Source organism: Taeniopygia guttata, chromosome 2 (assembly GCF_048771995.1).
Source record: "Taeniopygia guttata chromosome 2, bTaeGut7.mat, whole genome shotgun sequence".
Lineage (NCBI taxonomy): Eukaryota > Metazoa > Chordata > Aves > Passeriformes > Estrildidae > Taeniopygia > Taeniopygia guttata.
In genome coordinates this window covers 47156380-47183702 of record NC_133026.1, presented here as the reverse complement: position 1 = coordinate 47183702, position 27323 = coordinate 47156380, and the positions used below count along the sequence as shown (strand labels likewise).

General features: G+C 40.4%; 1 protein-coding gene across 1 annotated transcript; it reads left to right on the top strand.

Moving 5' to 3' along the window:
• Positions 1-786: 786 nt before the first annotated feature.
• On the top strand, positions 787-27323 carry MATCAP2 (microtubule associated tyrosine carboxypeptidase 2). The gene is made up of 7 exons (XM_012571649.4): positions 787-1040; positions 7997-8631; positions 15769-15912; positions 18010-18142; positions 19347-19652; positions 20169-20266; positions 24203-27323. Exons 1-7 carry the CDS (start codon positions 1016-1018, stop codon positions 24362-24364), a joined length of 1503 nt encoding a protein of 500 aa, XP_012427103.3. The 5' UTR covers positions 787-1015; the 3' UTR covers positions 24365-27323.

Sequence of the window (27323 nt, the reverse complement as noted above, 5' to 3'; positions counted from 1 at the left end):
TCAATTAAACTGCTCTCTCCAATAAATACTGACCATTTAAGAAACGCAAACACATTATTAACACAATAAATTGTATTGAGGTGTAACCTGACTTCAGTAGTCCCCTTAAGTCTGCATGAAAAGTATAAAATCTTCCTACACCATGCCTGCATTAATGCATTACACAACCGTGATTGCTAAGATAAAATAACTTGTTCCTATTTGATGTTCAATTTTAAAACGCGCAGATTGTATTTCAAGGAGTGAAAGGTTTCACAAGCAAAGCAACAGATTGCACAACAAGTAAGGCAACAGGAGGGTGTAATATAAAGTCTGTCTTCTACTTTAAATTCTACTTACTACTTATCAGTGTACGATAACCATCAGTTACGGCCCTAAACCGTTGCCCTGATGCAATTCCTCCATTCTCTTTACGTGGGACATTCCCAAGCACGAGACCTGTCTCCTAGGGTGGCACATATCCTGCTAAGCACCCTTGTCCCATGTAGTCCTTCCTCTGCCTGCCGCAGATACAGCAGAAAATTACCAATCACACCAATTATTACCAATTACAGCGATGATGGTAGCTGACGATTATCAGAGGACTGCAGCGCTGTGAGCTATGCTCGCTAGATTCTTGCAAAGGATGACGCAAAGCCTCGCCTATGCTGCTGACACCTGGGATCAGCCGTGCCGGTGGGATACAGCGGGCTGACGTTCCCGGGTGGCGTCGGCGGGATGTCACTCCGGGACACAGACTGCTGCACTACAGATCCCAGGGTGCAGCGCGCCCGCGCCCCGCCCCCTCCAGCACTCGGGCCCCGCGGAGCCCGCCGGGACTTGTAGTCTGCAGAGGCAGGCGGGCGGGGGCTCCGCCGGCGCGGCTCCCGCCTGCCGGCCCGGGGCCAGCCGCGCTCCCGGGATCCGCCGAAGCGGCGAGGTGGGCACATCCCGCGGTGCCGGGCGCTGCCTCCCCTCTGGGCTCCCCGCCCAGCAGCCGGGAGCCCGCGGCGCGGGGGGCAGCCGGCGGAGCACCATGCTGGAGTCCATCTGTGTCACCGGTGAGGAGCGGGAGCGGGAGCGGCGCGGTGCCCGCCGCGCCCGGGGCAGCCGGCGGCCGCCAGCTCTTCCCCGCCCAGCGAGGCAGCATCGCCCGGGCGGCGCCGCGGGTGTCGGTGGGGTGTCCCCGGGGAACGGGGGAAGGGGCTCCGCACCTGCCTGGCTCCAGCAGCAGGAGCACCCCCGGTGAATGGGGAGGGAGCGTGTCGCCTGCGGGCCGTGCCCCGGGACACGGGGGAGTGCGGAGGTGACACCCGCTCCGCTGGAGCCAGGGGCAGACCATGCGAGGAAGAATGCCAGTAAAAGTACTGCTGATTATATCTGGTGTCTTACACGGTTTGGCTCTGCCCTTTGCTCTGTTCTCTGAGAAGTTAACAAATCCTTACAAGTCTGTGTGTATACAAACGTGTATTATGACTATCTAACGATCATATAGACAGGTACTTGGTACCACACAAAACTGGCTTCTTGTGCTGTGTACAATACAGTTGCTGCTTGAAAGCAGATGCTTTCCTTGTTTAAATTTGACATCCTTTCATGTGTCATTACTTCAGGTGCTCCAGCCCATGTTACTTCTCCGTGGGGAAATCTATCTACAAGAAATCTGCTGGAGGTGTCTTAGTGTACCCTCATTCAATACCTTTGTAATCATAACTAAGATCTCTTACAGCTGCTCTTTCTCTGCATAATTGATATGCTGTTCCATCTGTGCATGGATATGACTAGAGTGTTACTTCTGATAATGGGAACAGAAATAAAGTTCATAGGATTGATCAGAGCATCCCTGGAGATGTGCAATAGCCACTGCAATCTTAAAGGATGAGATTTTGTGAAAAATAGTTACTTTGAGTCCATATCCCTCCATCAAATATTCCTGACTGCACATGTGTTGCAGTAGAAGAAGGCAGAGACCTGCTTGGATGAGTTTCATCCTGTGCAGGTCTGCCTATAAATCAGTGTTCTGTAATTATATCCTGAGTTTATTACATCAGTAGGAGTTTGTTGCTTGATTTCATTAGAGCCAAGTCTTCACTTTTAATGATAATTACTGTGCCCATGTCATTTATTTTGAAGGGCCTGGATTTGGAGTCAGTTACATAACACTGTATTTCAACACAGAAGTAAAACTGCAGGAAACTGCTTGCAAGTCAGTCCATACCATTTTTTCCTTTTTAGAGTAGAAAGAGTACATCTCAAATAGCATTGTCTTTTTAAAGAAGAAAATCCAAACTGTCAATCATCCCTTAAAATGCAGAGTTACTTATGAACACTGCCAGGTAATGAATCAGATACACAAACTGGCTGATAGCTGAATCCTGCCCTTGCTTTTGAAGCTCAGAATTAAAAGCTGTATGACAGGTAACACCTTTACAGGAGAAAAGAAAATTGGATATTTTTTGTGGGAAAAAATAGAGTCTTAGGTTAAATGTAAAAGTTCCCAATATCATACAGGCTCTAGTTAATAACTAAGATGCTTGTGAAAATAGAAAGTAACTCAATGTCAGTGTTTTTACAGAAGCTCATTGCCTAATTTTGCTCTTAAACCATGTTCAGTCATTATACACAGAGCTTCCAGTGCATTCTAATTCAAGTTGCCTGACAGCTTCTGTTCAAAACTGTAGTGTTTTAAACTTTAAAGGGGTTTCCAGTGGTGAGGAAATAGAATATAAGATTGTGGTCAGAATCACTTATGCCACAAATACAAAACATGTTGTGTTTGAGAGGCAGTGGAACATTACAGGTTCATATAGAACACTCCTATGTTGCCTGCTTTTTTTTCAGAATATTCTTTCTATAGCCCTCTGCACACATGAACTACACAGTCTAGAGCCCGTAAACTATAGGGTGTTGTGAATCTATTCAAATCTTCTGAATATTGGAGATAAACATTTCTTTTTAATGAAATTGTACCTTTGCACAGTGTGTCAAAGGAAGAATCTTACTTGTCACATCTGTGTAGCTCCTTCTCATCTCAGTAGTTTCAAACTTAGCTATTGCTTGTAGAGAGATCACATACATTATTTGTGTTCCTATAAATTTGAAAATTTAAGTCAACCTTGAAATGATTTCTGATTTTGAGCAGAAAAAAGAAACTCAGCCATATTCTAATATGGTAATGGTAATCTTAGAAACAAAAGTAGTGTCTCAGACCATTACATCCCTAGGACAGGAGGAAGTGCTCCATTAACATATTTGCTAAGCACCTTAGTCACACTTGCAGTTTGGACAGGATTTGTTCATTGTGCTTGTATAACCTGAGTGACAGCTGCTCAAAAACTTGCAGGAGCTCTCTGCTATTTTAGAGCAAGGCTAGCCAGACAGAGGTATCTGTGCCCACAAATACCTGTCATTAACCTCATTCCACCTATGGAACAGGTATCTAAAAGCTGCTTGGATAGTAGCTGCCCTGTAGTCTAGAGGAAGGTGTTATTTATACAACATACTCCAAAGGCTAGGAAAATGCTTACACTGGGATTTCACCATGCATATTATTGACTTATTAGCTCAATCCATCAGTTTCTAAAGGACAGAGACCAATAATATAAACTGGCTTCTGAATATAACATAAAATCTAACTTTATTGTAACAAATAACCTCTGACAAGATTAGTCAGTGTCTGCAGTGTTGCAAGGTTCCAGGCCAGGGACTGAGATGCAATTTATACATGGAACATGTTTCATTAGTGCAGAATCATCATGAAATTCGTGGTTCTCACATATTCTGTTAGCACTCATGGACTCCATCCTTTTTCCAGTACTGCTGTGACGCTGGAATAGCTACCTGTGTATAAATGGAAGTTAAAGATCCTCTTCTTTCTGCAAAATCAAGCCTGTGGTGTTTTGAATTGTTCTGGGCACATAGTACACTTGTGTCTGCAGGATGGAGTAAGTCCAGTACTGCCAGGTGCATCTGATGTCATGACAATGATAGGATTTTGGTTAGGGCACAGCCTGCTCTCTTGTGAGATTCTTTAGACTCACAGGGTGGTTGTTTTTGGCTGGCTGGTGCCCCGCTAGCCCAGGTTAGGGGACAGCAGACACCAAACAACATGGTACTAAAGAGGGGTAGAGCTCTACTCTGGCCCAAGTTGCCATTAACAGGAGGATTTCCTGTTCTTTGGTACCCTAAATTATGACAAAACAGGGACAGGCAGTCCTTCTGTCCCCTCCTTGCTTATCCCTTGCCATCACCTTGGGCCCCAAATGTGGCAGATTGTTGCATGTAATATTTCACCTGTGTCTCTAGGACCATGTTTTTATTAACGTGTTGTTGCAGAAAGGAACAAGATATAAATAAATGGAAGGAAACATGATGGAGAATCTTTTAGGAAGAGACTATTAGTTTTGTTGTGGATTTTGGGGTTTTTTTAATTGCTGAAGGGCTTGTGGCTTTGTGGCCATTGAGTGTTTGGAAGTGAAAACAATGAAAAGAATCCTGATAACATAAATCACAAGAGGGAGGTTCTCAAAGGTAACTGGAGCCCTGGGCATATGTTCTTTGACAGTTTTCTACTGCAAAAATAGAAATAAGTTAAGTCAGGAAATTCAGACTTGTACTTCTCAGAACACATGTAGCACATGTGAATGTGATACAAAAGATAAAACCTATGGGATCTGTATCATGATATCTGTATTCTGGTATGCAGGGTTGCATTACACCATAGCATGGTGGTTTTCAATTTGCCGTTTTCATATCTTTTAGAAATTATCTGTCCAATGGTATCAGAATTTTAAAGCTGGGAATCACTGCTAAGCAATCCATGCAATTAATCTGGGTTGATAATCCATTCCAACTGGCTACTTTATAGCAGTACGGTATTTCAGTACTTTTTGAAATTCTGAAGCAGGTTTTCGGGAGGCAGGCTGTGCAATGAATTTGTTTTATATTCAGAATACTAGACCTCTTTCTCAATCACCAGGTATTGCTGATAATTGCAAACTCTTGGATGTAGTAAGACAAGTTTCCTAGAAGACAGTACAGTCTTAATTTGGTTGATGCTGTCTGATTTACAGATGTGAGTTTAAAATATATTATATCTTAAACAAATGCACTAGAGAAATAATTTTAAATTTGGTGTTTTGAAACATGATTTTGACATAGTCTTAAATATTATTTTCTAATTTATTTAATAATGATCTTTAGAAGACCTATCAAATTTTAGAATAGCAGTTAAATTACTTCTGTGAAAACTGCTTTGTTATCTGTTATAATATTTCAAATGTGCCAGATTACCTGTTGATTCTAGGTTTCCAGCACAAATAGGCATGGAACAGTATCTTTTAGTCAGAAGAAAATTAAGGACAGCCACACTTAGTTTGGCAGCTGAAAAATCACTTTGCTACGAGGTTGCGCTTATAAAGTAACTACAGATTGGGAACAACTATTTTTGATATCAGCCATGTGCATGTGAAACCTGCCAGTGCATGTTCAGCACTCAGCCACCATTTGTGACACTTCCAGGAGAATTCTGACTTACAGCATTCAGCAATTGTCTACATATAAAAGCATTTATTAATGGCCAGCTGTACCTTTTAGCTCTAACAGCTTGCTGTCATGAGTTTTTGGTATTAGACTGACACAAGCGTTAGGGGAGGGAGGGAATGGGTGATTTAAGGTCATTTTGAGTTGTTTCCTTGAATTAAATTTCTGTTTTTTTTCTTTTCTATTTATCACTTCTTAGATATGTGTGTAATATTAGTTCTATTTGTTCTTCATTATAGCAGCAGTTTAAGGCTTCTATTTTCTTTGTGGCTTTTAAGACCTGGTTAGTAGAGAAGGTGAAGCATTAATGCCTCTAGTATCATGTTATTTCTTTGTCTATATTTTAAGAAGTAGCTGTGTAAATTCCAACTCCAATTTTGTCTACCTAAGCAAAGTTGTGCTCTGAAATTTAATATGTGTTCAGACATTCTGGAAACCTTGGTTTTCACTTACCCTTCTTATAAGTAAAGATTCTCATACTGTAATAGTCTGGAGTCATACTGTAATAGGTCTGGAGTCAGTCTCAAATACCTGAAATATGAGCGTGGTCATCCTATTCTGTTGCATCCAAAAAATGCATCTCTTTTACGTATTTAGTTTGATGTTGTTCTCCTTGTGATGGGGAGCTGTGGTTTCTCACCATGACAGCTCATGGGAGAGCAAGATAAGCCATGTAGGCAGGTTGTCATGTATGTGATGAGAATGATCTGACAGAATTTGAACAGGAATGTCAAGGAGCACACTCCTGTGCCAAGCATAGAAAGAGGAGTCACAGACTTATGATGGAAGAAAACTGAGTTTGCATAGGATACACATGCTTTAGTGAAGGGTAATAATCTAATGCTTCTACTTCTCTTCTTTCCAGTGGAGAAAACACCTTGCCTGCAGATCACCCATCATATATTCATGCAAATAGGACCTCTGGTCTTTTTGGTTTTTAGGACAGGATGTCAGGGAGAACTGAGGAACACAGGTTGATTATGGAACTGACAGAGGTCCAACAGCATGAAATACGTTGTCATGGGAGCAAAACTTAATTTTCCTGTGAAAATAAAGCTGAAATTAAGCCACTGTTGATTTTTTTTCTGCCTTGGAGGCATTTAATGATTTCTTGCTACTGTTACATTGAGAGTATAATTACTGTATGTAAAGTAATTACAGCTCAACTACATATAACTATGGGATAAAGCTCAAATCCCTTTTGCAGGGATTTAATCTTTAATCATGCCACAGCCATATCTCCTGTTCTGTGAATCCTTTTATTTTAGGTACAGAAGTAGGAAACATTTCAACTTTGGCACAATTTATTTGTATGTGTAGTTTTGGCTCACCGAATGTTCTAGGAGGAACTGGTTGTCGAGAGGAGGGGATGGTAGAACCAGTGAAGTGAGGTCACTTCTAACAAGCCAGCACAAATGTTAAATTCAGTTTTAATCTTCAGTGACTTTTCCATGCAGCTGCTCTGCACCAGGGACCAGTCTTCCCCGAGGGCTGTGCTAGGAGTCAGAGCACAAAAGGAGGGCTCACTCATTAAAAAATAACTTTATTTGCTTTTTGCACTTAGTTTGGTTTACAGTGTTTCTTCTCAAATGTTTTTTTTTAAGCCAGCTGTTACGGTAGAACAGCTTTGATTAGATGAAATACCCACTGTTGTCTTAAGGCATTTCGGGAGACTAGTTAGGTGATCTCTCTTGCCTCTTGAAATGTAGCTTATTGCCTGTATTTAGAGTGAACATGTGAAACCAAAGTCTTTTAAACATACATTACAATCCATATGCTGCTGTAAATTGTTCACAGTGGCTGGCCTTTTCCAACATTCTCACCGTTTTCTGGGAGTAAATTCCGTGAATCAGATTTTGCAGATGAGATCACACCAGACTGCTGTGGGATCTTCTGTGAGACTTCACTGTAAACACTGCTCATATGCTCCTGTACAGTTTCCTCTTTTTAAAGTTATTCTTTATCCTTACAGAAAACCTTCCTTGCATGGTAAAGATCAATCAGCTCAAGACTATACATTTGTTAATGTAGCAGTAAATGTTCATGAAGTCCTGTAGAGTCTTTTCTTAAACAACAAAGTCCTTAGCTGCCAGCAGCGTAGTTATGCATGGAGATGCAAGCATAAAACACTCGTTTAGCTGGATCTCAGTCTAATTGTCCAAAAGTGATATACACACTCTGTTATATATTATATATTATATATTATATATTATATATTATATATTATATATTATATATTATATATTATATATTATATATTATATATTATATATTATATATTATATATTATATATTATATATTATATATTATAATACAGCTGTTCATGCCTAGAAGTCAAGATTAACGTGATGTGACTGCAGTTAAGACATTTTGTCTTTCCTTTATGCTGCAGTTTTGAGTCCTTGACATTAGTATCACTGCGTGAAAATCAAGTTTGTCCTCATTATTTCCTTTTTTTTTTCTCCCTAAATGCAGAAAAACTTCACTGGCCTAAGACAGAGCTTTCTAGGAAATCAGTCCTGAGCCTGGAAGTACACAAGCTGAACATTCATAATGAAAACACCCTCCAGCATCCACCTTCTGGGATTCTCAAGGACATTTTCACCACAGGCACCAGCAGCTACAACGTCCTTCTGCAGAGCAAAGAGGAGAAAAAGCACCACGCTCAGAAGCAGTCGTGCTCCCACCACAAGAAGCACAGGAAGGCCGGCCCCAAGCGGCCCTGCAGCCCGCGGGGCGCCGAGCACCGCCGCGGGAGGGCGCTGCCGCTGCCGGGCGGGCGGCGCTGCGGGCCCCGCCAGCCGCCGCTCCTCAGCGCCGGCCCCGCGCCCGCCGGGCCCGCCCCGCCTGCGGGCAGGGCCAGAAAGCACTCCGGCCTCGCCAAGCCGAAGCAGCCCCCGGCCTCGAGGAGCCGCGGGAAGGAGGAAGGAGGTGCTGCTGGCCAGAAGCTCTGTTTGCTGACCGCCATCAAGCCGTCCAACGTGGAGAAAGAGAAGGTTAAGTTTTTCAACTCGGATTTCACGTACAATCCTCAGTTTGAGTATGAAAACCCCGCCCTGCCAAATGTGTTAGCTAAGCACAGCCATGCGTCTGACAGATTCCTTAAGCAGGTATAGTTGCTTTTATTCCCCTCCATTTCCCGTGATTATTTCTTCCTTTACCTACGTGGTATTTGGCTTTGTTTGTAGCAAGTAATTTCTCCCTATTCTCCCCTGCTGTTTGAAATATGCATTAGAGAACTGAAATGAAATTTTTAAATTTTAAATTAAAACCTTTCTGAAATTTACAGGATTTTAAGGGATAAATGCACAGTTCCATCTAAATGGGTTTACACTAAACATAATTTAAAGCAAGAAAGTTTTTTAGGCAATGGAGCAGGGTCCTGTAGAGGAAAAATACAGGGCATAAGCAAGGAGAGGAATAAGGCAGCATAGGAATCCTGCCAATCCTCTTGGTGACACAAGGATCGGGAGGGGATAGCAATTATTTGAGGTCATAGTTATTGGACACGCATATGTTGATGTTCCCTGTTTTAATCAACTTTGAAAGGTTATTTGGACATACATTAGGCTCAATCAAGCAGCAGCCAAATTCCATTCCAGAGAGAGGTAAATTTTAAGAAGACAATTTTGGTTTTTCATATCTTGCAGCCACACTGGTAATATAGCTATACACATTCCCATTCTGTGTAACAGCCTGGCTTCCTACCTGAGTTGCAAAAAACCTAAACAACAAAAGCCCTGCTTTCAACTTTGACATAAGTGACAAAACCCAGTGCTTATCTGTAGAAGAAGCACTACTCTTCCCACTTTTGCTATTTTTAAATGGTTTTAGATTATTTTTTTTGGATTAAAATGATTTTGATCTTATTTATGTCTGACAAGCTTTTCTAAACATAGACTCTTACGTATTCAAGTGATCCTTAACATGGAAGACTTCCTGCCATTCCATGAGTTTCACTTCTTTGCAATATGAATATTTCACTTAAAACTAAAATTCCTGGTGGCAAAGATACATTAATTAAAAGAACTAGGGATTGTAAGAACTGATCCCTGACTTGTGAACAGCCTGATTTTTTTTTTTTCTAAACCCAAGAGTGTACAAAAGTGTTATTACCCATTACATCATTGTATCGATAGTCTCCATTCTTACATTGAAAATATCTGCATATTTTAACAACTCAGTTTCTGGATTTTCATTAAAAATTTATTTTCTTTATGAGAAAAGGGAGCAGCTCTTCTATTCTTAAAATCGTCTTCCATACTTCCAAACAACGAACTAATTCATGATGACACCAAATAAAATTGCCCCTTGACTAGAGCTTTTTAATAGGTTTTCCTTTGATTTTTTAGCAGTATTAGCAACATAGATGACAGCACATCAACAACTATTGATTTGAGAAACCAAATTTAATACAAATTATCCCTCTTAGTGTGGGCTAGCAGAGCCTTAAAAGTCCTTTTATGCATGATGATTTTCTGGAGCAAACCTTTCTTTGGTTTACCCTTCTTTTAACAAAAACCCATAAGTGTAAATACTGAATATTTTAATGACGAATGATTCCTCAATATTTTTCTGATTTGTAACTCTACCTTTTTCCCTGTCCATAAAAAGTATGGGAAAATAAAGGCCCTGTAACAACTTCATAAAAGGCAGTAAAGGATTTAATATTCAAGGAAGTATGTTTCTGACAATTAACAAGGAATATATAAATTGTTTCACCAGATTTAGTTTGAGCCTAGAAAAGCATGTATTCTAAGTTCAGCTCCTAAAAATACCAAACAAAAATACCTTGCACTTAAAAAGCCCCAAAGCAGAACTTTAACATAGCTCCAAGCCCAGCAGGTGTCACTCTCTCTCTTTTATCTACAACTAGCTTCAGAAACTTTCATCTCCATGCAAATTTGAATTTAATTTCATGCAAATCTACTATCCAGAAAAAGCAGCATAAATCAAAAATTTTAATCAGGAAGTATTGTAGGAGCACTTGCTTTTCCTCGTTGCTATTTTTTTTTTCACGCAGATTTTACTTGTCAGAAGAAACGCGTAGGTATCTTAAAGGAAGTTCAGAAAGAATAACTTGAGCTGCAAAAAAAGAACTCACAGTATCAAGAGCTGGGTCTGCAGTAAAAATGCAACTGTGTGTAGTCATCCCTTTTGCTACAAGAAGGTTCAGTTCAGTTTTGTTGGGGTTTTTTTTTGGAAGCATATTTGGCTTATGTTTATTGCTCCACTTATTTTAAAAAGCCTTGGTAACTGTGAACAGTTTTTAAGGTACTCATGGCAACTTCCACTTGCTTGCTCTTTTATGAGTAAAAAGCTATAAACCCAGTTCTTACTGACTGAACCCACCGTGTTTGTAGGGGGCTTTTAGGATACTTAAGTGGAATGAGCTCAAAACCTGACATTTCAAAAAATTAGAGAATTTTTCAGTCATGTCAAAAATCTTTTTACCCACAGCTGTGCATAGCCTGCTAGGACATTAAAACAGATTGTGCTTTCTTATTGCCCTTTCTGCATTTGTGCATGTGTATGAAATTAATATAGCATTACTGAAATATGTCTGGAAGACAAATCACACTCCACCCCATTTATTTACTTTTCTAAAAGCAGAGAGCACTGAAGGTTTGCAAACCATTAACCCAGAAATGCTGTAGTGGGGAACACACAGGCTTGTGACCACCCACTTTACCCCATGCCTCTACTTAAATCAGAGCTTTTAAACCTTGGGCACAGCTCAACACATTTATTGATTGACTTTTCACAGAGAGAGAATATTTTTATTTCATATTCTTTTATTTTATTTATTTATTTATTTAATTTTATTTCATAATATTGTCTCTATATGAAATATTTATTAATATTTCATATACAGAGAATATTTTTGAGTTATTAATGCACTTGAAAAATGCTTATTTTAGTGTCTTCCTTCTCATACTCTGTTCTGTTTGTTTCTCTCTTCATATCTACATTGTATTTTCTTCATAATAAGATTTTTTTAATGAGTCACACAATACAGTGCCTTTAGGGAAGTAAACTGTAGAACAGAAAATAGCATGCAGATTTGTACTCTTCACAGGGATTAACATATCTGATATTACAGAAGTTGATTTTCTTACCACTGTGTTTCAAGGTCACTGCAGCAGCTCTGTGCTCTAAAAGTTTTCTGACTCAAACTTCTTATCCCTCATTGTGAAGTTTCTGAGCACTCAAAGCATTTGTTATTTTTGCTTAGATGCTTGAGGTGGCAATATTTGCTTAGAAATAGTTGTTCCCAGTGTTTGCAGAGCAGATGAACTTAACAGTTCATCTGATTTGCTGAACCAAAATCAGCAAGTTGCATTTTTAGGTACCCTGTTTCTTTGAACTGTACAAGGCAACAATAATTCTATTTCTATATGCATTTAAAAAAAAAAATGATAAAAAACCCCCAACCATTTTGTCAAATGAGTGATCCTCCCACAAAAGAGTTACATATCCTCTTCCCTTGTACTCAAAAGAGTATAGCAGTTTTGAGTTCATAAATAAACCAGTTATACCACAGTGCAAGTGTTTGTGTGACACCTTTTAAGGCAATAATAAAAGTAGCCTACGATTAGCAAATTTATCAGATGTTGGGAAAAAAATTTAGGTGGAGCTGGAAGGCTAAACAACATGGCAATCAACACTGAGTAATCCTTTGCTATGTCCAAGTGATGTCACAGCTTAGGCATTTGGAAGATTCAAGGACATGACACTGTCTGTATAAAACACTTAATTGTTAAACACTTCATTCTGCACTAGTGACAAATTCCATTGCTAACTAGGATTTATAGATAAGGTGTGCTAATACATAACACAAAGCATGTCAGGCCATCCAAGTGGCACAGGTTCTCAGGGTCTGACGCAAATATCTCTCTTCCCCTAGAAGGGATTAACAGATCACTTCTGGTGATACCACAGTAGGAATATAACTTTACTTCAGAGCAGAGTCTCATACAAAAACCTAGTGAGTATTAACTTCAGATTCTTTACAAAGTAACTTAAAAGTTTTTAATTAAAAATATTTCTACCATCTCTAAATTACTTAAATGTGTCCTTTATACCACTAAGAACAAGCATGCAAAAGAAAAGCCTCTATAAACACTGAACAAAACCCCAAATCCTGCAGCCTGAGTGAACTAGCTTCAGAAATGTATACTTACCTTCCTCCCTCCATTCCTCTTGACCCAAACAGCCACCATTTTATGGCTGTTGATTAGACTAACAAGCTCTGTCTGGTACAAAGTGTTACCTAATGATGCACCTTGGAAGCTTTTTCCCCCTAGCTGATAAGTTATGCAGGAAGAAGAGCAGTGGTGTGTGTCTACCTTGTCTGTCTTACAAATCTCAGCAGAGACTGCAACCCCTTTGCAGCAGAGCTGCTTCTGAATACAGGATGAGCTGACTAAGACAGGGGGCTGACTCCTAGATCACCGAGACCCTTCTCTGACTTGCTTGCCTCACACTACTCATAAGAAGTCTTATCAGTACATATTTCTACAATAACTCTTGACCACTGAGCTGAGTTGCTGGACATGGGTGACTTGAGATGCAGAAACCTACTTGGCTGTAAATAATTTCTTTTAAAAAGCAACACCAGCATAACCTAAACCAGTCAATTAAACAGCCTTGCCTTACTCTTGTTAGTGCTTCTGTGTCATTGCTTTCTTGAGCATCACAGAGTTTGCTGTGCAAGGGGGCTTGTCTTGAGATGGCTACTTCTTTTGGCACTCTTTGGTAGTGATCAGAGGGATAAGCAGACATTTTAGCTAATATTGAAAAGAACAAAAATTATTACTGCTATCCAGTAACCTAGTACAGCCACATAGTTCTTATTTTCTTTTTTTTTTACTTGTTGCTGAAGAGTTTATAGTTTAGCCTTAGGAACTGCAGCAGTACCAATGTTCTGCTGGCCTGGAGGCTGGAAAATAAGCTCACAGTTGGATGCTGCATAGGCAGCAGCTGGAATGCTGGTCTGGATTTTCCCCTTTTCCAGCAAACTTGCAACACCTGACTGAGTCATCTCACCTTGGAGGCAGGTGCAGAATCCCAAATTAAGGGCCTGGTGTTGTAGTCAGTGCCTGGAAACCAAACATTTCCCAAAACTTTTTCCTTCAGGAACCACCCCCAGCCGGAGTGGTCGTGGCAAGAGGTGTCCAAAGCAGGAACATCCCTGGGGATGGGGCTCATCCCAGTGTCAGGGCCATCTGCCACTCCCCTGGGATTTGTGTGCAATGTGTCTGTGTGTGATGGCTCTCCCTGTTGTTTTGGTGCTTCCAGAGCCACACCTGCCCAGTTGGAAAGAATTTTCGGGACTTTTTTCTGTTTCGCTTGAAACAGAGTCAAGAGAGAAGGTGATAGTGGTGAGCACCCTTCTTAGTTATTTCTGAATATCTGGTTAGAGAGTCCTCTGGGATTTCATTTCAAATGAACTTAGGCAGCCTAGAATTTAAGTGGGTATTTAGTCTTATAGATGTAATTGAAATTTAATATCAACAAGTTGTGAAGACAGATTTCATGCTAGAAGATTGATTGACAGATGACTTCTTCCAGAGTGAGCAAATAAAGTTAATTAATTGTTAATAGAAACCCAATATACCAAACAACTAATAGGTGACATAAATATCTTAAGGATCTGGCACCTGGCAAAGGAGACTGAAGAGCTGTTATCATGAATTATTCTGGCTACTGGCTGAGAATAAACTTCCTGGGAAAAGGGTGGGAATTTTTAGGTTGCTTCTTTAACCAAGGATTTTCTATAAGACAGGCAAATGCCTCAGAATGTGCAGACACTAAAAAAATTATAAAACAGATAATGTTTTTAGAAGTTAAAATTGATAGGTAATTTTTAAAAAGGAAAAAATGTTTGGGAAAATATACAAGACAAAGAAATACTGAACATTAGGTACAATATTTCTTTGGCATTCGGGTAAGTGAGATTTCCTTCATCAAAGAGATATTAGGCTTTAAGGATGTGTCTGGCTGTCATTTATGGGTTTCAGTAGCTATTACTCAGGGTTGATTAGTTTCAACTTGAAAAACATTAGAAAAGGATTGTTGATAGGTGTGAGAGATAAAAAATTAATCCAATTTTTGTGGAAAATCAGTCAACCTGCCAATGTCAGAATTACATAGCTGGAGACAAACGTGTTCATGAAGGGATATAAGTATATAATGTAAAAAGAGATTCAGTCTGCAAGATTTTCACCTTTTATTGTTAGTGGTATTTTCTTAGCAAGAGCATTCTTTTTTTAAGGTGGTGCCAGGAGCTTCTGTTATCAAGTCTATGACAAAAAGCTATTCCCTGTAGCTGGACTGTTGCTGGGAAAGAAGTTATTCCATACCGCATTTTCTTTTAAGAGTGTGAAATGACACACTGGAAAGAAGATAACTAGGGATGAGAATTTCACACCCCATCAATAAAATCTTCAGTATGCATAGTTCAGATCATGGTTTTGGGCATTGTGCTGAGCTTTGCTCAAGGGACTTCTACTAGCAGCAATTCATAGGAGAATTATTGATACTACTCTATTTATCTCATGAAATAGGCCTTCATTTTGGAGGGTTTTAAAGAAGTACTGTGGTTTAAATGAAAAGTTTAAATGAAAGTTCTGTAAATAAAAGTTCTGGCTCTCTCTCCTCCTTTCTCAGACAAACACCCATGGTACAAGAGATTTCATTGTAAGGAGACATTTTTGGTAGAAGTATTATTATTAAAATTATAGTTACACATCTGCTTAATCAGTGTTCCTAAATTAGAGAATGCCAAGAAATGAAGTGAGATGACAGTAATAGTTGATCTTTTTCAAATTCTTTGGAAAAACATAAAAAGAAAAATGCTGTCAAACTGCAAATGTCCTGGAGACCTGTTACAACTGTTTTAAAAGGCAGTTGTACAACACTGCCAAAATTAAAGAGAAAATAGATATTATTTCACTAGACTGATAATCATCATGCTGATGCATGTGGGTCTAAGATGAGTTGATCAGGATCTTTTTTCAGTACTTTGGCATTAACGTACATCTGAAGATGGTATAACTTTATTGCAGAGTGTTTCAACATGTATTAAATGAGTAGAGCCTGTTAGTGACTGTCAGTGAGTTAAGAAAAGGGGGATTTTAAACTGAGAAAAAAAGAGAGACTGAGAGGGAGAGAAAGAATACAAGTATCAGGCTGACATGGGGATCTTATTGCCCTGATATTTGCTATGCTTTTTCATTTTATAGTCCATTAATATTATGAGGCGGACATTGCAGAAATATGGAAGCTATGAAAAATTCGAACAGGCAACTGGAGGCAGCCTGCTGACCAAAAGTCGTATCTGGAATCACGTCAGGAAGTACATGGTGAAAGAAGGCTGTCTTGGTGAGGTAAGTCCTGCACTGATCAGGAAAGAAACACTTGTGTAGACCTTAGACATTACACATGGATGGACCCAGGAGACCATCTGGGAGGCCTTTCCTCCATAATTACAAGAATATTCCTTACATCATATTTTTTCTCATGGCTAAGCCCAGTCTAATGTTCGAACAATTGAAACGACACACATTCATTGTGAAGGCTTCAGTCATCTCTCTGAGCCTGTTTCCTGATTCATATATACTTGTTCTTAAATTCTCTTCTTTTGGGAGTACCCAAGAACGACACCCTTCCTTCCCTCCTTTTTTCAGCTACATGGAGACCAGCACATTTCCATTTATTCATCAGTTCTGCCATCTGTTCTCCTGTATCGAATTATTTACACCAAAGGAAAGAGTTAAGAAAAGGCCAAGAAAAATAAGCCAAGAGAGTGATTTATAAGAAGCAACACAAATGAAAGTGACATAAGTGAATAAAAATGTCTGAAAGAGCTTGTTGAATTGGTTTGAGTGCTGTTTTTTCCTGGCTTTAACCATCTGATTTTTAGAGTCCTGTGAAAAAAACTTATTTTCTATATTCAGAATTTTAGCATTTTAGAAGACCAGTTTGATGAAGTTACATGAAATTGCTTGGAAAAGTCAGATGAAATTGTATGTATAAAAAAGGGATTAATCCAAATGAAATCACCAGATGACAGAGTCAAAGATTTGGATGAGATCACTGGCAGTGAGCAAGAGGAGTCTGGAATCATGAGACAAAGATTAATTTCCCAGAAACTAGGTTTAATTGGTAAACATAATATTATTAGGAGAAACTGCTAAACTCACCACACATTTTTGTGGGACACTGATAACCAGACTTTACCAGTGTTTCTAAGAGTGGGCTTAATAAACTACAGTTTAGCACAAGCAGAAAAAATTTGTGTTTTGTCTTTTCCTGTGCTTTTATCTCCCTCTTCATTTTTGGCTTTGTTTGATTTCATAGCAGCTGGATCCTACATCCTTGTCCAGCAACCCATGTCCTTCTTAATGAAATGCTTCACATTTTCTGTGAAAATAGGGTTAATACGTCATGCTTAGGATGGTCTAAAATATGAAAATACTCTCTCCAGCTGAAGAGGTGTTAATAAAGCTAAGTGGCACCTGTCCTTTCAATCTAAATGCTTTGGGATTTACCTGTTTTTCCTGCCTCTTAAATTCAAGTTTTATGGGACTGATGGTTTGCTGTTGAACTTGAAGCTGAGAGTGAGTACAGGGAAGTGTTATATTCACACGTTTGATCCCTGGGTCTTTTTTGGATACTAAAAAGTAATCTTTAAGTAGTCTCCTTTGTACTCTTCTGAACAGTACTGTTTCATTAGGCTTTACATGAAGAAGGAAAGGTGCTTAGTCCTCAACTTTTAAAAGTTTCACTTTTCCCTCTCAGTGACTTGTTTAAAAAGGCTTTTTGAAGTCAAATAATACAATATATCAAAATGCATTAGTTTCCTTCTCTGCCAGCTTTTGTTTTGATTACCAGTTTTCCAAGAGAGAACAGGAAAGCAAGAACTGTTTGGCTGTGTAGAACTAAACAATACCAGTGTTTCAATATTTCAAGTCTGCATCATGTAACGGGAGAAAAAGTACACAATACTTCCCCCTCTCATTCAAGTGACTTTAGATTGCAACTGAAATGCTTTCAGACAGCTGATTATATAGATGCCTAGTCAATTTATATGTTCTTATCTAGTATTTTTCAGTTCTCGGTAATACTAAGATAATTCAACACAGTTCAAAAACTGGTATTTTCTTAATTTACTGTGCATGCAATTGCTCCCTGCCCTTTTAGTCTAGTCAGTGTTACCATACTAAATTTTTCAGTGATTGCTCTTCTCAGTCACCTGAGAGAGCCTTCTGGATGAGTTTATCCTATTCACCTTCTGTCAGTAGTACAGGTGAGTAGGATGAAATCATTCAGAAAGCTCTCTCAGGTGATTGCTGATCCCAAGACAGAGTTGCAGAGGGCAAGGGATGAAAGAGAAATGAAATAATGGAAGAGCCGGAGGAAAAAGCAGGATCAGGAGCGAGAAGAGAGCTCTTTCAGTTCTACCTGAACTCTCTCCTCTTCAGATTGTGGTCCATCTGACGGAGGACCTGCTGTCCCGAGCCTCCATGACCGTGGTGAACGGCCGCCCCACTCTCACCATCAATGTCTCCACGGCGCGAGAGCACTGGCTGGAGGGGATGCTGAGACACGAAATTGGTATGAGCATCACATCCCTTCTGCAGGCAAAGGGGAGTACTTGCATGCATTCTTACTTATGGCACAATGGTGGGCCAGGCACTGGACAGGTACAGAGAGAGGGAACATCACTCTCTAAAGAACCTTTGCTGGAGATGTGCTGAAGGGAAGGAGAAACCTTTTTGTTACTGCAGCATGCAGTAAAAGGATTCCTAGGGTTCATGGACATCAGCATTTTAGGTCAGATCCGGAGCAAGCTTTTGAAGTAAGCCTACCAGCCAGTCCCACTTATAGCACTGAGGTTCCCATGCCAAAGGAATCTTGGAGGAGGCAAAGAGTAATCCTTTCAGATTATGTTAGCCCAGAGGCTCTGCCTCAGAGCATACCTTCTGTGCTGTCACTGCTCAGGGACATTTTGCTCATGAGAGCAATTTTTTTTTAACTATTCTGGAGATAAAGGGAAAAAAAAAGGGGAAATAAAAATAGTGTGACTGTTCCACCTCAGCACCAGCCACGTCACTTTGCAAACCTGCTCCTTTCACGCTGCACTGCTTGCAGATGTAGGCATGCTTTAGGTATAAAGAATTTACCCAGTGATCCCTAAACTGGTGTAAAATTGCTATGGTTTTGCATTACATAAGGTTGGCCCAGTCCTGTGGGAAATTTCTACAAAACTTTCAGTGCATCTGTTTCAACTAAGTACATGAAAATTGGGTAAACTTGGCTAATGCCTGAATAGCAACTGAAGAACAAGCCTTGCAATTGCCTAGAACCACTGTTACTCACGTTTTAGGGGACATAGCATCTTCCAAGGCTGGAGTAGTGCTTTTTAATCACCTTCAGGAGCCAACATTTCTTCCCTTTTACTTTGACTTCCCTTCCTGCTGTTCCCTACAATGCCTAGCCTATGCCAGAGACAATTCAGCTTGTAGGACTTCAGAAAATTCCTTTTCACAAATTTAGAAAGTCAAGTCCTCCTGAGAGTTGCATTCCTTAAGCATGTTCAGGAATTTCACTTGCAGTCAGCAGGTGAATATTTGTATGGTGTATATATCTCTGACAAAATTTTGTTGTAGACAAGGCTAGAGTCACCACTTTTCCCAGTGCCCGGTCCTACCAGCTCAGAGTTCTGAAATGGGTATCTCCTTATATATTTTATAACTTTTTGTTAATCATTGGATGCTACTGTTCTGTGTGGCAGATTACTTTTTTTTTTTTTTTCCAGGAACTCATTACTTTAGGGGTTTTAACAACAACAGTCAGCCTTGGTGCAACCGCAATGGCCGTAGAAAACATGGGTTAAAACCAATCAACCCTACAGAAGAAGGGCTAGCGAGCATTCACAGCGTCCTGTTCCGCAAAGACCCTCTTCTTTGGAGAGCTGCCCTGCTCTACTACACAGTGTACCAGGCCAGCCAAATGTCCTTCAGTCAGCTTTTCCAGGATGTGGGGAAATTTGTCAAGGACCCCAATACTAGGTGGGATTACTGCGTACGGGCCAAGAGAGGGTGGACTGACACCTCACAACCAGGTGAGTTCCCTATTTGTCTCCTCTTTTGTACTTCAGGGGGGTTTTCAGAACATGCACAGTGCTCCTTAATCACGTCACGTAGTAAAACCTTTGCAAAAAGGAGAAATCAGACTCCACACTTTCTGAAATGGGGTCTCAGGAATTCTGCTATGGAAAACAAGACTGAAAATGTTCATGAGTGAGACCTTCAAGCTGAATCAGTAAAGGATTTTTTTTTTTTTGTGGAAGTGGAACATAAATGCAAAACTTTGAAAAAATTCATACTTACAGTTTGACCTGCTTTCCAAAGATGTAATGTTGCATGTGGTTATTCACAGGCCCTGTCTTCTATGTTTGATTTCTTTTTCTGGCTAGTGGTAGTGGGTTTTGCCTTCTAGCTACTTTTTGGAAAGGTGTTCAAAGTCAGGGATATAAATACCTAGGTTTTAAAAATAAAATTGTTCTGCTCATAATGGCTTCTGAGAACATGCCTTGACTGAACACTTACAGAGTGCAATGTATCTCCATTCCTTTCAGGCTGTTTCAATAAGGACCAGGTGTACTTGGATGGCATTCTCCGAATCCTGAGATACAGGGAGTCCATTGATTTCCATCTTCTGACAGCCCTTGGAAAGGTGACTGAACTAATTTTTCCCAAGGGTACAGTTTTATCATTTCAGCAAGCCTGCCTGTAATGAACTATGAGTCATGGTGCTTTTACTTTGATCTAGAATTCTCTGCTCTGTACAACACCTTCAGTTACACTGTGCAAGTTGCAAGTATTTTGATGTCCTAAAAATTTCTATCAGCTTGTCCTCATTCTTCACTTATCAGATTAAGATTTTATGGTCATATTTCTCAGACTTTTCTCCCTTTATGGGGTACCACCTGACTTGCAGTAGAACAGACTGCCTCGGCCAAACAAGACAGGTATCGAATAAGGCAGTGGTCCTAGAAGGTAACAAAAGGAACCATTTGACATTAATGCACCCCTCTTCCACCACAAAGGGTATTTCATCTCAAAGTTCTGTCACTGATGGCAGGTGTTTTTTTAAAAAATCAGGGTTTTTTCCCCCAGAAAAATGGTATTTCTATTTTCACAGAATGTGAATGAATTTTAGATGCATTCTAACTGTCATGGCTTCTTGTTCTCAGCTCATCCTAAAAAGTGCAGAAATTTTGTCACATTTCCTGAACCAAATCCTTGGGTTGCTAAGCTTTTGCAGTTCATTAAGCAGGGTTCATACTCACATAAACAGGGACTCAAATTGACTTGAGCTTGAATTTAGAGCTGGTATACCAACATTTCTGCCTACTTAGCAATCGATGCGTGGTAAAGGGAAGGGGCATATTATGACAGAGGGTTTTATCCACATTTGAGCTTTCTGTTTATTGTCAGAATCATCCTTATTGATAAGCAAAAGTTATTTAGGTAACTGAACCAAGTTAGGAAGCTTTGAAAATAAAATCACACAGTCACATAAGTCTGCAACTTTCTGTCTGAAATTTCCTTTTGCGTTAAACCTGCTTAACTCCACACAGCTTCTGCCTGCTAAACCACTGAACACACAGTTCCTTTACTGCTTTATGCCTGTCTCTCTTCAGGGAGTCTGCAGGTTGTCAGACCACTTGAAAAACACACTAAGTTGTTCCTCCTGAAATTACAGATTCCACTATGATCCACATTGCATGGCACCCACATTAAAGGTCTATAAGCAATTTATTCTAGCAGTATGATAATTTATAAGTACTTGACTTTACAACTTTTAAAATCAAGGAATCTTAAAATGTTTTCTGAATGTTTTAGCTTCAGGCATCTGCAGTCAACCTGGAAATTTGTGTATCAGACCAGTGTCTGCTCTCAGCATCACAGACTAGTGAGGTCTGCAGAGATCTCTCACTATCTAGTCCAACTTCCATACTTAAGCAGTGTCAGCTAGAGCAGTTTGCCCTGGACCATGTCCAGTTGAGCTTTGACTATCTCCACTGATGGTGACTCCACAGCCCCTTCTGGGTGACCTGTGCCAGTGTTTTTCCACCCTCATTGTACAAAAAGGTTTTTTGTTCAGAGAAATTTTGGGCATTTTAACTGGTGCCACTGCCTCTTGCCCTGCCGTTGTGTGCTGGTGAGAAGAGCCCCATTCCCGTGTTTACACACACTGATGATTCCTATGAACTTGCTTTTCTCCAGATTAAACAGTTCCAGTTCTCTCAGCCTTTCCTCACAGGAGAGATGCTCCAGTGCCTTAATCATCTTAGTGACCCTCCACTGGGCCCACTCCAATATAACTTCTCAGGAAAGGGAGAAGCATAGAACTTGCACTGGGATCTAGCCTAGTGGTTTATCACCACTTTAAATGGGGGATTTACTTGTTTTTTTAGGGTGGAATGGGAGGATCAGGTTGTTCCAAAGGGAGTATTAAATTTGGCTGGCACATTTTGCAGGTCTTGCCTTCCTGTTGCTTCTGACATTACATACAGTGTAGAAGAGTGTGGTGTGGATACATGCAAGCTGTTCAACATACCTAGAAGTGACTAAGGAAAGCAATTGAAACCTGAGAAAAGGTACTTCTTAAAAGGAGCAGTATTAAAACTTCACAACAAAGAATCAAATACAGGAAGTGCTGCAAATATTCATGTAGTAATTGTATACAAATATTGCCAAAGAGAAATAGAATGCAGATATTTGGTGCACTTGAGTATAGGATAACTACCAGAGTTTGAAAAAGTAAAAGCAGCAAAATATTACTTACTGTTGTGTTTCCCAAGAAACACATGAGCACATTACAAAGAGCATTAGTAAGCCTGTTTTAGCCTCAGTCTTTTTTCTCTAGTGCAATGACTAATAAAATGTGGTAAGGAAGACAACCTGTTTCCACCATAGGATGAGACTGTATTTCATCTCCTCAGGATATCAACTTTGGTAATTTTTTAGCAATTGCAAGAACTGAGGAAATGCATCCCATTCAAACCATATCTCAGATTATAGATACATGTTTCTTGTTTGCAGCAGTAAAATATGAGGGGGGAAGGATCTTTTTTTTTTTTCTTTAGGCAGGAAAAGAGGTAGAATTTGAGAGGTATGTGGTGCTGTGTCTCCAGACTGAGAGATGGTATGGTTTTGTAGAGCTCCTCTCTATCTATTTTTAAGTTAATTAGGTGTAATGCCACACAATCTTCGAACAACAGTATTTTAATGACTTGAATAAGCCTGGGCATGGGTGTCTGTTTTTTTAATTGGGTGCATCTTGTCCTTGCAACTAGAAAATCACACTTGTGTACGCAGATGCAAATCGATTCTCTTTGTGGGCTTTGTTCCAATTATCATCGCTGAGATATGCACCTGTCCCTATGGATCAGGTGTAGCAATCTGGATTGCACTGTCCTGTGTTTCCAGAAAACCCTTCCATGCCCCTTGGACATTGGTGAATCCTTCATCCACACTTTAATCGCTGCTGAGTAGAAACCATCATGTGGCAAGAGGGCAGGCTGCTTCCAGGGAAACCAGACTGTACAGGGCTCAGCTCCTTAAAGGAAACATGAGGCAAAAAGGTTGGAAGGAGCAGGCTCCACTCAAGCCACCTGGCACAAACCTCATGTGCAGCGCAGCGAGGCTGGTGGGCTTTGCCAGAGCACATGCTGCTGTCTGCAGGGTGCCCATAACACACAGCTTGGAGACAAAGCGACAACCACACAAATTTCATCACACTGGACAAGCTGCCCAAGGAGTTCTTCTCTGTGCTTCCATGGCAGCTTGTGCCCAGCCAAAGCAGTCATCCTTTCTGGACTATCAGTCACAGCATGTTGAACTACTGTTTAGAAGTTCTAGCTTTTATAATCATAAGGCTATGAAGATAGAAATGTCCATTTTCCTTAGGAAAAAAAGCTATCAGATCCTCTAATAGCTGCAAAATGAGAGTTCAGCACCAACTACCAGAAGGTTCTGATGCCACGAGGCAAACCCAGTCTGCATTCTGCTATTAAATGGTGAAAACAGGAAAAACTAAAATTGGGATGCTTAGGTATTGGTTCATGCTGTAGTTAGTTACTAGGGGTGCATTTTAATTTAGCTTTGCATAAGCACATTTACTAGTGAAAATGAAACAGCAGAGTTCAGGTCAACTGGCACCATGCATTTCCCAAACTGTTTCCTGTGCCATGCCTGTGCTGCCCTCCCTGTGTAGTTCCTTAGTCTTTTGCACGGTGTTTTTTTCATTCTCATGTAAATCTTTCTGCCTTGTTGAGAAGACATTCCAGCACTCACATGTGCTCCATCCTTTCCTTCTCTATTCCTGCAGCTGCTGTAGATGATTCTCATTCACATTCCTACAAGTCTGTTCACTGATTGAATCAAAAGCAGAATCAGGAGTTATGAAGGCATTTGCTAAATTTACACTTCTTTTGCATCTTCCACTGAAGCACACAGTTGCCCATGTTTTCAAACAGTTCTCCAAGGTTTTAAATTCTCCTGTTCTGACATATTTTCTCATTTAAAGGGGAGACTTTGTAGCAGCAGTAGCAGAGAGGCAGTGGAACTGTACTGCTAAATTGACCCAGGTCTTTCCTTACAGATCTCATATGAGGATGTGGATCGCCTGAAAGGATTAGCGGTGATTGAGAACATGAGGGTGCCACACTTTTTGCAAGACCACACCCGGTACATGGAACACTTGAAAAAGATCATGGAAGTCAATGAGCTGACTGACGAGGAGCTCCAGGATCTTATAAATTAACAGTATTAGACATCCGTTCACTTACTGTGTCAGGATGTAGAACTGGACTTCCTAGAGCTTTTAAAAAGGGACTTAAGAGGAATGAGAGGGAAGAGTGGCCAGAATATGTGGAATTCAGAAAAGGCCCCTTTATGTCTTTTTGCATTGTGATTGTATACTGATTATTTTTTAAAGGAATTGTGGATTTTGTAAAATTTGGCTTAGAAATTCCTCTGCAGTGATCTGTCCAACCATCTACTCTGTTTTGTATGCTTGGTGTAGTGCTCAGTGCTGTCTCTTGTAATATATTGCCTTTTCCCACCCAGGTTTAGAGGTGGAGGAAAGGAGACAGAGGAGAAATTCCTCCTTAGTTCACTTTTGTTTGCCTTATCTTTGGTCATAGCTGTCACGGTTCATAGCAATAGAACTGCTGTAGATTATACTGCATTGCTGTCTGCATAACTTTCCCATTTAGTCATCACTGCAATGAAAACAGAAGGTTTAAAAACAGTGCACAGAAGCAGGTCTTTGTGCCACGGGATTGAAGTCTGTAACATTACAAACGTTTCAGGGTTTTTTTTTTGTGAGAGGATTAGCATTTAAAAAAAGAGAGAAAAGGTAGGTAGTGCTGGTTTAATGATTGTAAGTGGATAGCAAAGCTTTCCCCTTCATTCCCTCAAAAAGTTACACCATTCTACATCTTTATGTGTACAGTACATGTTTCAGTAAGCTGAATTCTGGGAAGGGCCTCCCTCCTTTGAGGACAAGCATAGCATGTCTAGGAAACCCAGCATGGCAGTGTTTTGGAAGGGGGATTGAGCAAAACTGTGATTCCATGACCTATGGTTCTACATAAATTCAGGAGCACAGGGCCATGATCCAGCACAGCAGGCAACACTCACTTCTTCTTTGGATCACCTGAGCCAACAAAGAACCAGGTCACATTTTTGACCAGTATCCCCACACTACAGCAAGCTTGAGCTTGCAGAGCTCATTCCAGAAACAAGATGTGACTGGGGGAGACAAGATGACTCTCAAGTGCCCTATTCCTGTGTTCCAACAGAAGTGCTGCACCACTCTGGAGCAACTTTACCTCTGTTTTAACTGCTGGTGCTATATCCAGGACCAAGGAAAGAAAGCTTCTTGCAGCAAAGAGCTTTCTCTAGTCACATGATGAATAACTTAGATGATGCAGGAGAACTTACTACATAAGCTACATTTCCTGATTGTGGAGTATTATGGAACTGGTGAGGCAAAGTATTCTGACAAAGGGTTTTGTTTTAGTAGACAATTTTACAAGGGCTCCTCTGAGTCCCTGGGAAGCAGCTGTGGTCAGAGAGGCTGGGCAGAAACTAGTGGGAGCCTTGGACTGGGCTTCTGCCCTTTCTTATCCTGCTGCTTTTGCCCACTGGTAACAGGTCTGGCATGGGATAAGGTGAGTAGATGGAGCCAAGGTTTCCTCCACACTCTATTTGCATGGACCTGAGCCACAGTATCCCTCCCCTCTTATCCTGTTCTTTAATGTAACAAATGCAATAACTCTCCCACCTTGTTTTGCACCAGGACATTACCAGACATTTCAGTAAAATCTTGAGAACATGTTTTCTGATCCATAGGAAAATCTGTGAGGAAAAGGTGATGGTTGGCTAAGAGGTCTGAAGGTTTATGAATAATCCCATAAAAGCAGCTGCCTTTCAGATACAATTGCAGATTGTTTACAGTAGCTGGCTGACTGCTGCAAAAAAGCAAATGCATTCAACAAGCATAAATTTACTAAATTTAGTTATTTGCAAGGCAGAGGCTTAGAACTGCTTGCAGCAGCCTTAATTTTGTGTCATCAGTATTGTTCAGGAGCTGAAAGCCATTCAGCCTCATGATGCTGTTTTCTCTCCTTTCCTCCTTCAGGCTGTTTAGTTTGAGCACTGGTGACTTTGCCTGCCCAGCTTTGTTTTAGAGCTGTGCAGAGCAGACACAGAGCTGTTGCAGCAGCCTGACAGGAACCATTTGCAGTCAGTCCCGCACATGTGCTCCAGGTTTTGGCTCCTTTGCCAGAAACAGCAAGAAAGCCACACATGACTGAAGTCAAGCCAAGGATTACAGTAAAAAGCTGTCTTTGCAGTAAACTGGGCAGAGATCATTTGAGCTACACTGTGGAAAAATCTGGCTCACTTTGCTGACCCTGGGGTATGCAAAAGGGACATTTCTTCAAGAAAAGAACAATTTTGAACAGATTTTATTCTGGCGCGAGATCCTTGCCTTTATCTTATGACTTTTACATAAGCAAAGTGGTTTTCTTCCTCCTACAGTAGTAGCATCTTATAATCAAAGTGCACATGCATATTGTATCCTCAAAACAAAAGCTGTGCTAGTCACACTTTTGCCACAAAATGCCATGCCTGCAGGCCAGACTCTTATACCACTCTGTAGCCCTAAATACTACTACAGGCCTTTTTGCTTTACTTGAAGACCTGCATCACCTTTTTTGCAAAGCAGTAGGTGCCATTAAACTTCCATTCTTCATTATTCTAGAAACAGATTTGCCTGGTGCAAAGTTTGGAGACTGGAAGTGGTCAGTATCAATATGTAGCAATAGGCGAAGCTGTCAGCTTCTGGTTTTGGCATCACATCATTCCTCCTTTGTAAAAGTGTTTAAAATTTTGAAGTGTAACTTTTGTAAATTTTCCTGAATTTTTGTTTTCCACTGTGAAGAGGCTAGTTACCGAGTTGTGATACTGAAGTTCTGCGATAGAGTGCGTGGACAGCAGTGAGCTCATGTCACTGCACAGTTTCATGGAGTCAGTGTTGCATTGGCAGCCTTTCCTGCCTGTCTGGCTTGGTTGCTTTGGTCTCTATCTATGTCTTGCTATGTTATTCCTATACAGAAACCTGTCTGGCATTGGAAAAGCCTCCGTGTTTCACCAGACCAATTTTGAAAGGCATTTTATACAACTTTTACAAATAAAGACAAAATAATGACAGA

Coding starts and splice junctions, on each gene's coding strand:
- MATCAP2 (XM_012571649.4), top strand. CDS start 1,016: ATGCTGGAGTCCATCTGTGTCACCG. Junction 1,041..7,996: donor GGAGTCCATCTGTGTCACCG/GTGAGGAGCGGG, acceptor CCCTAAATGCAG/AAAAACTTCACTGGCCTAAG. Junction 19,653..20,168: donor GACTGACACCTCACAACCAG/GTGAGTTCCCTA, acceptor CATTCCTTTCAG/GCTGTTTCAATAAGGACCAG.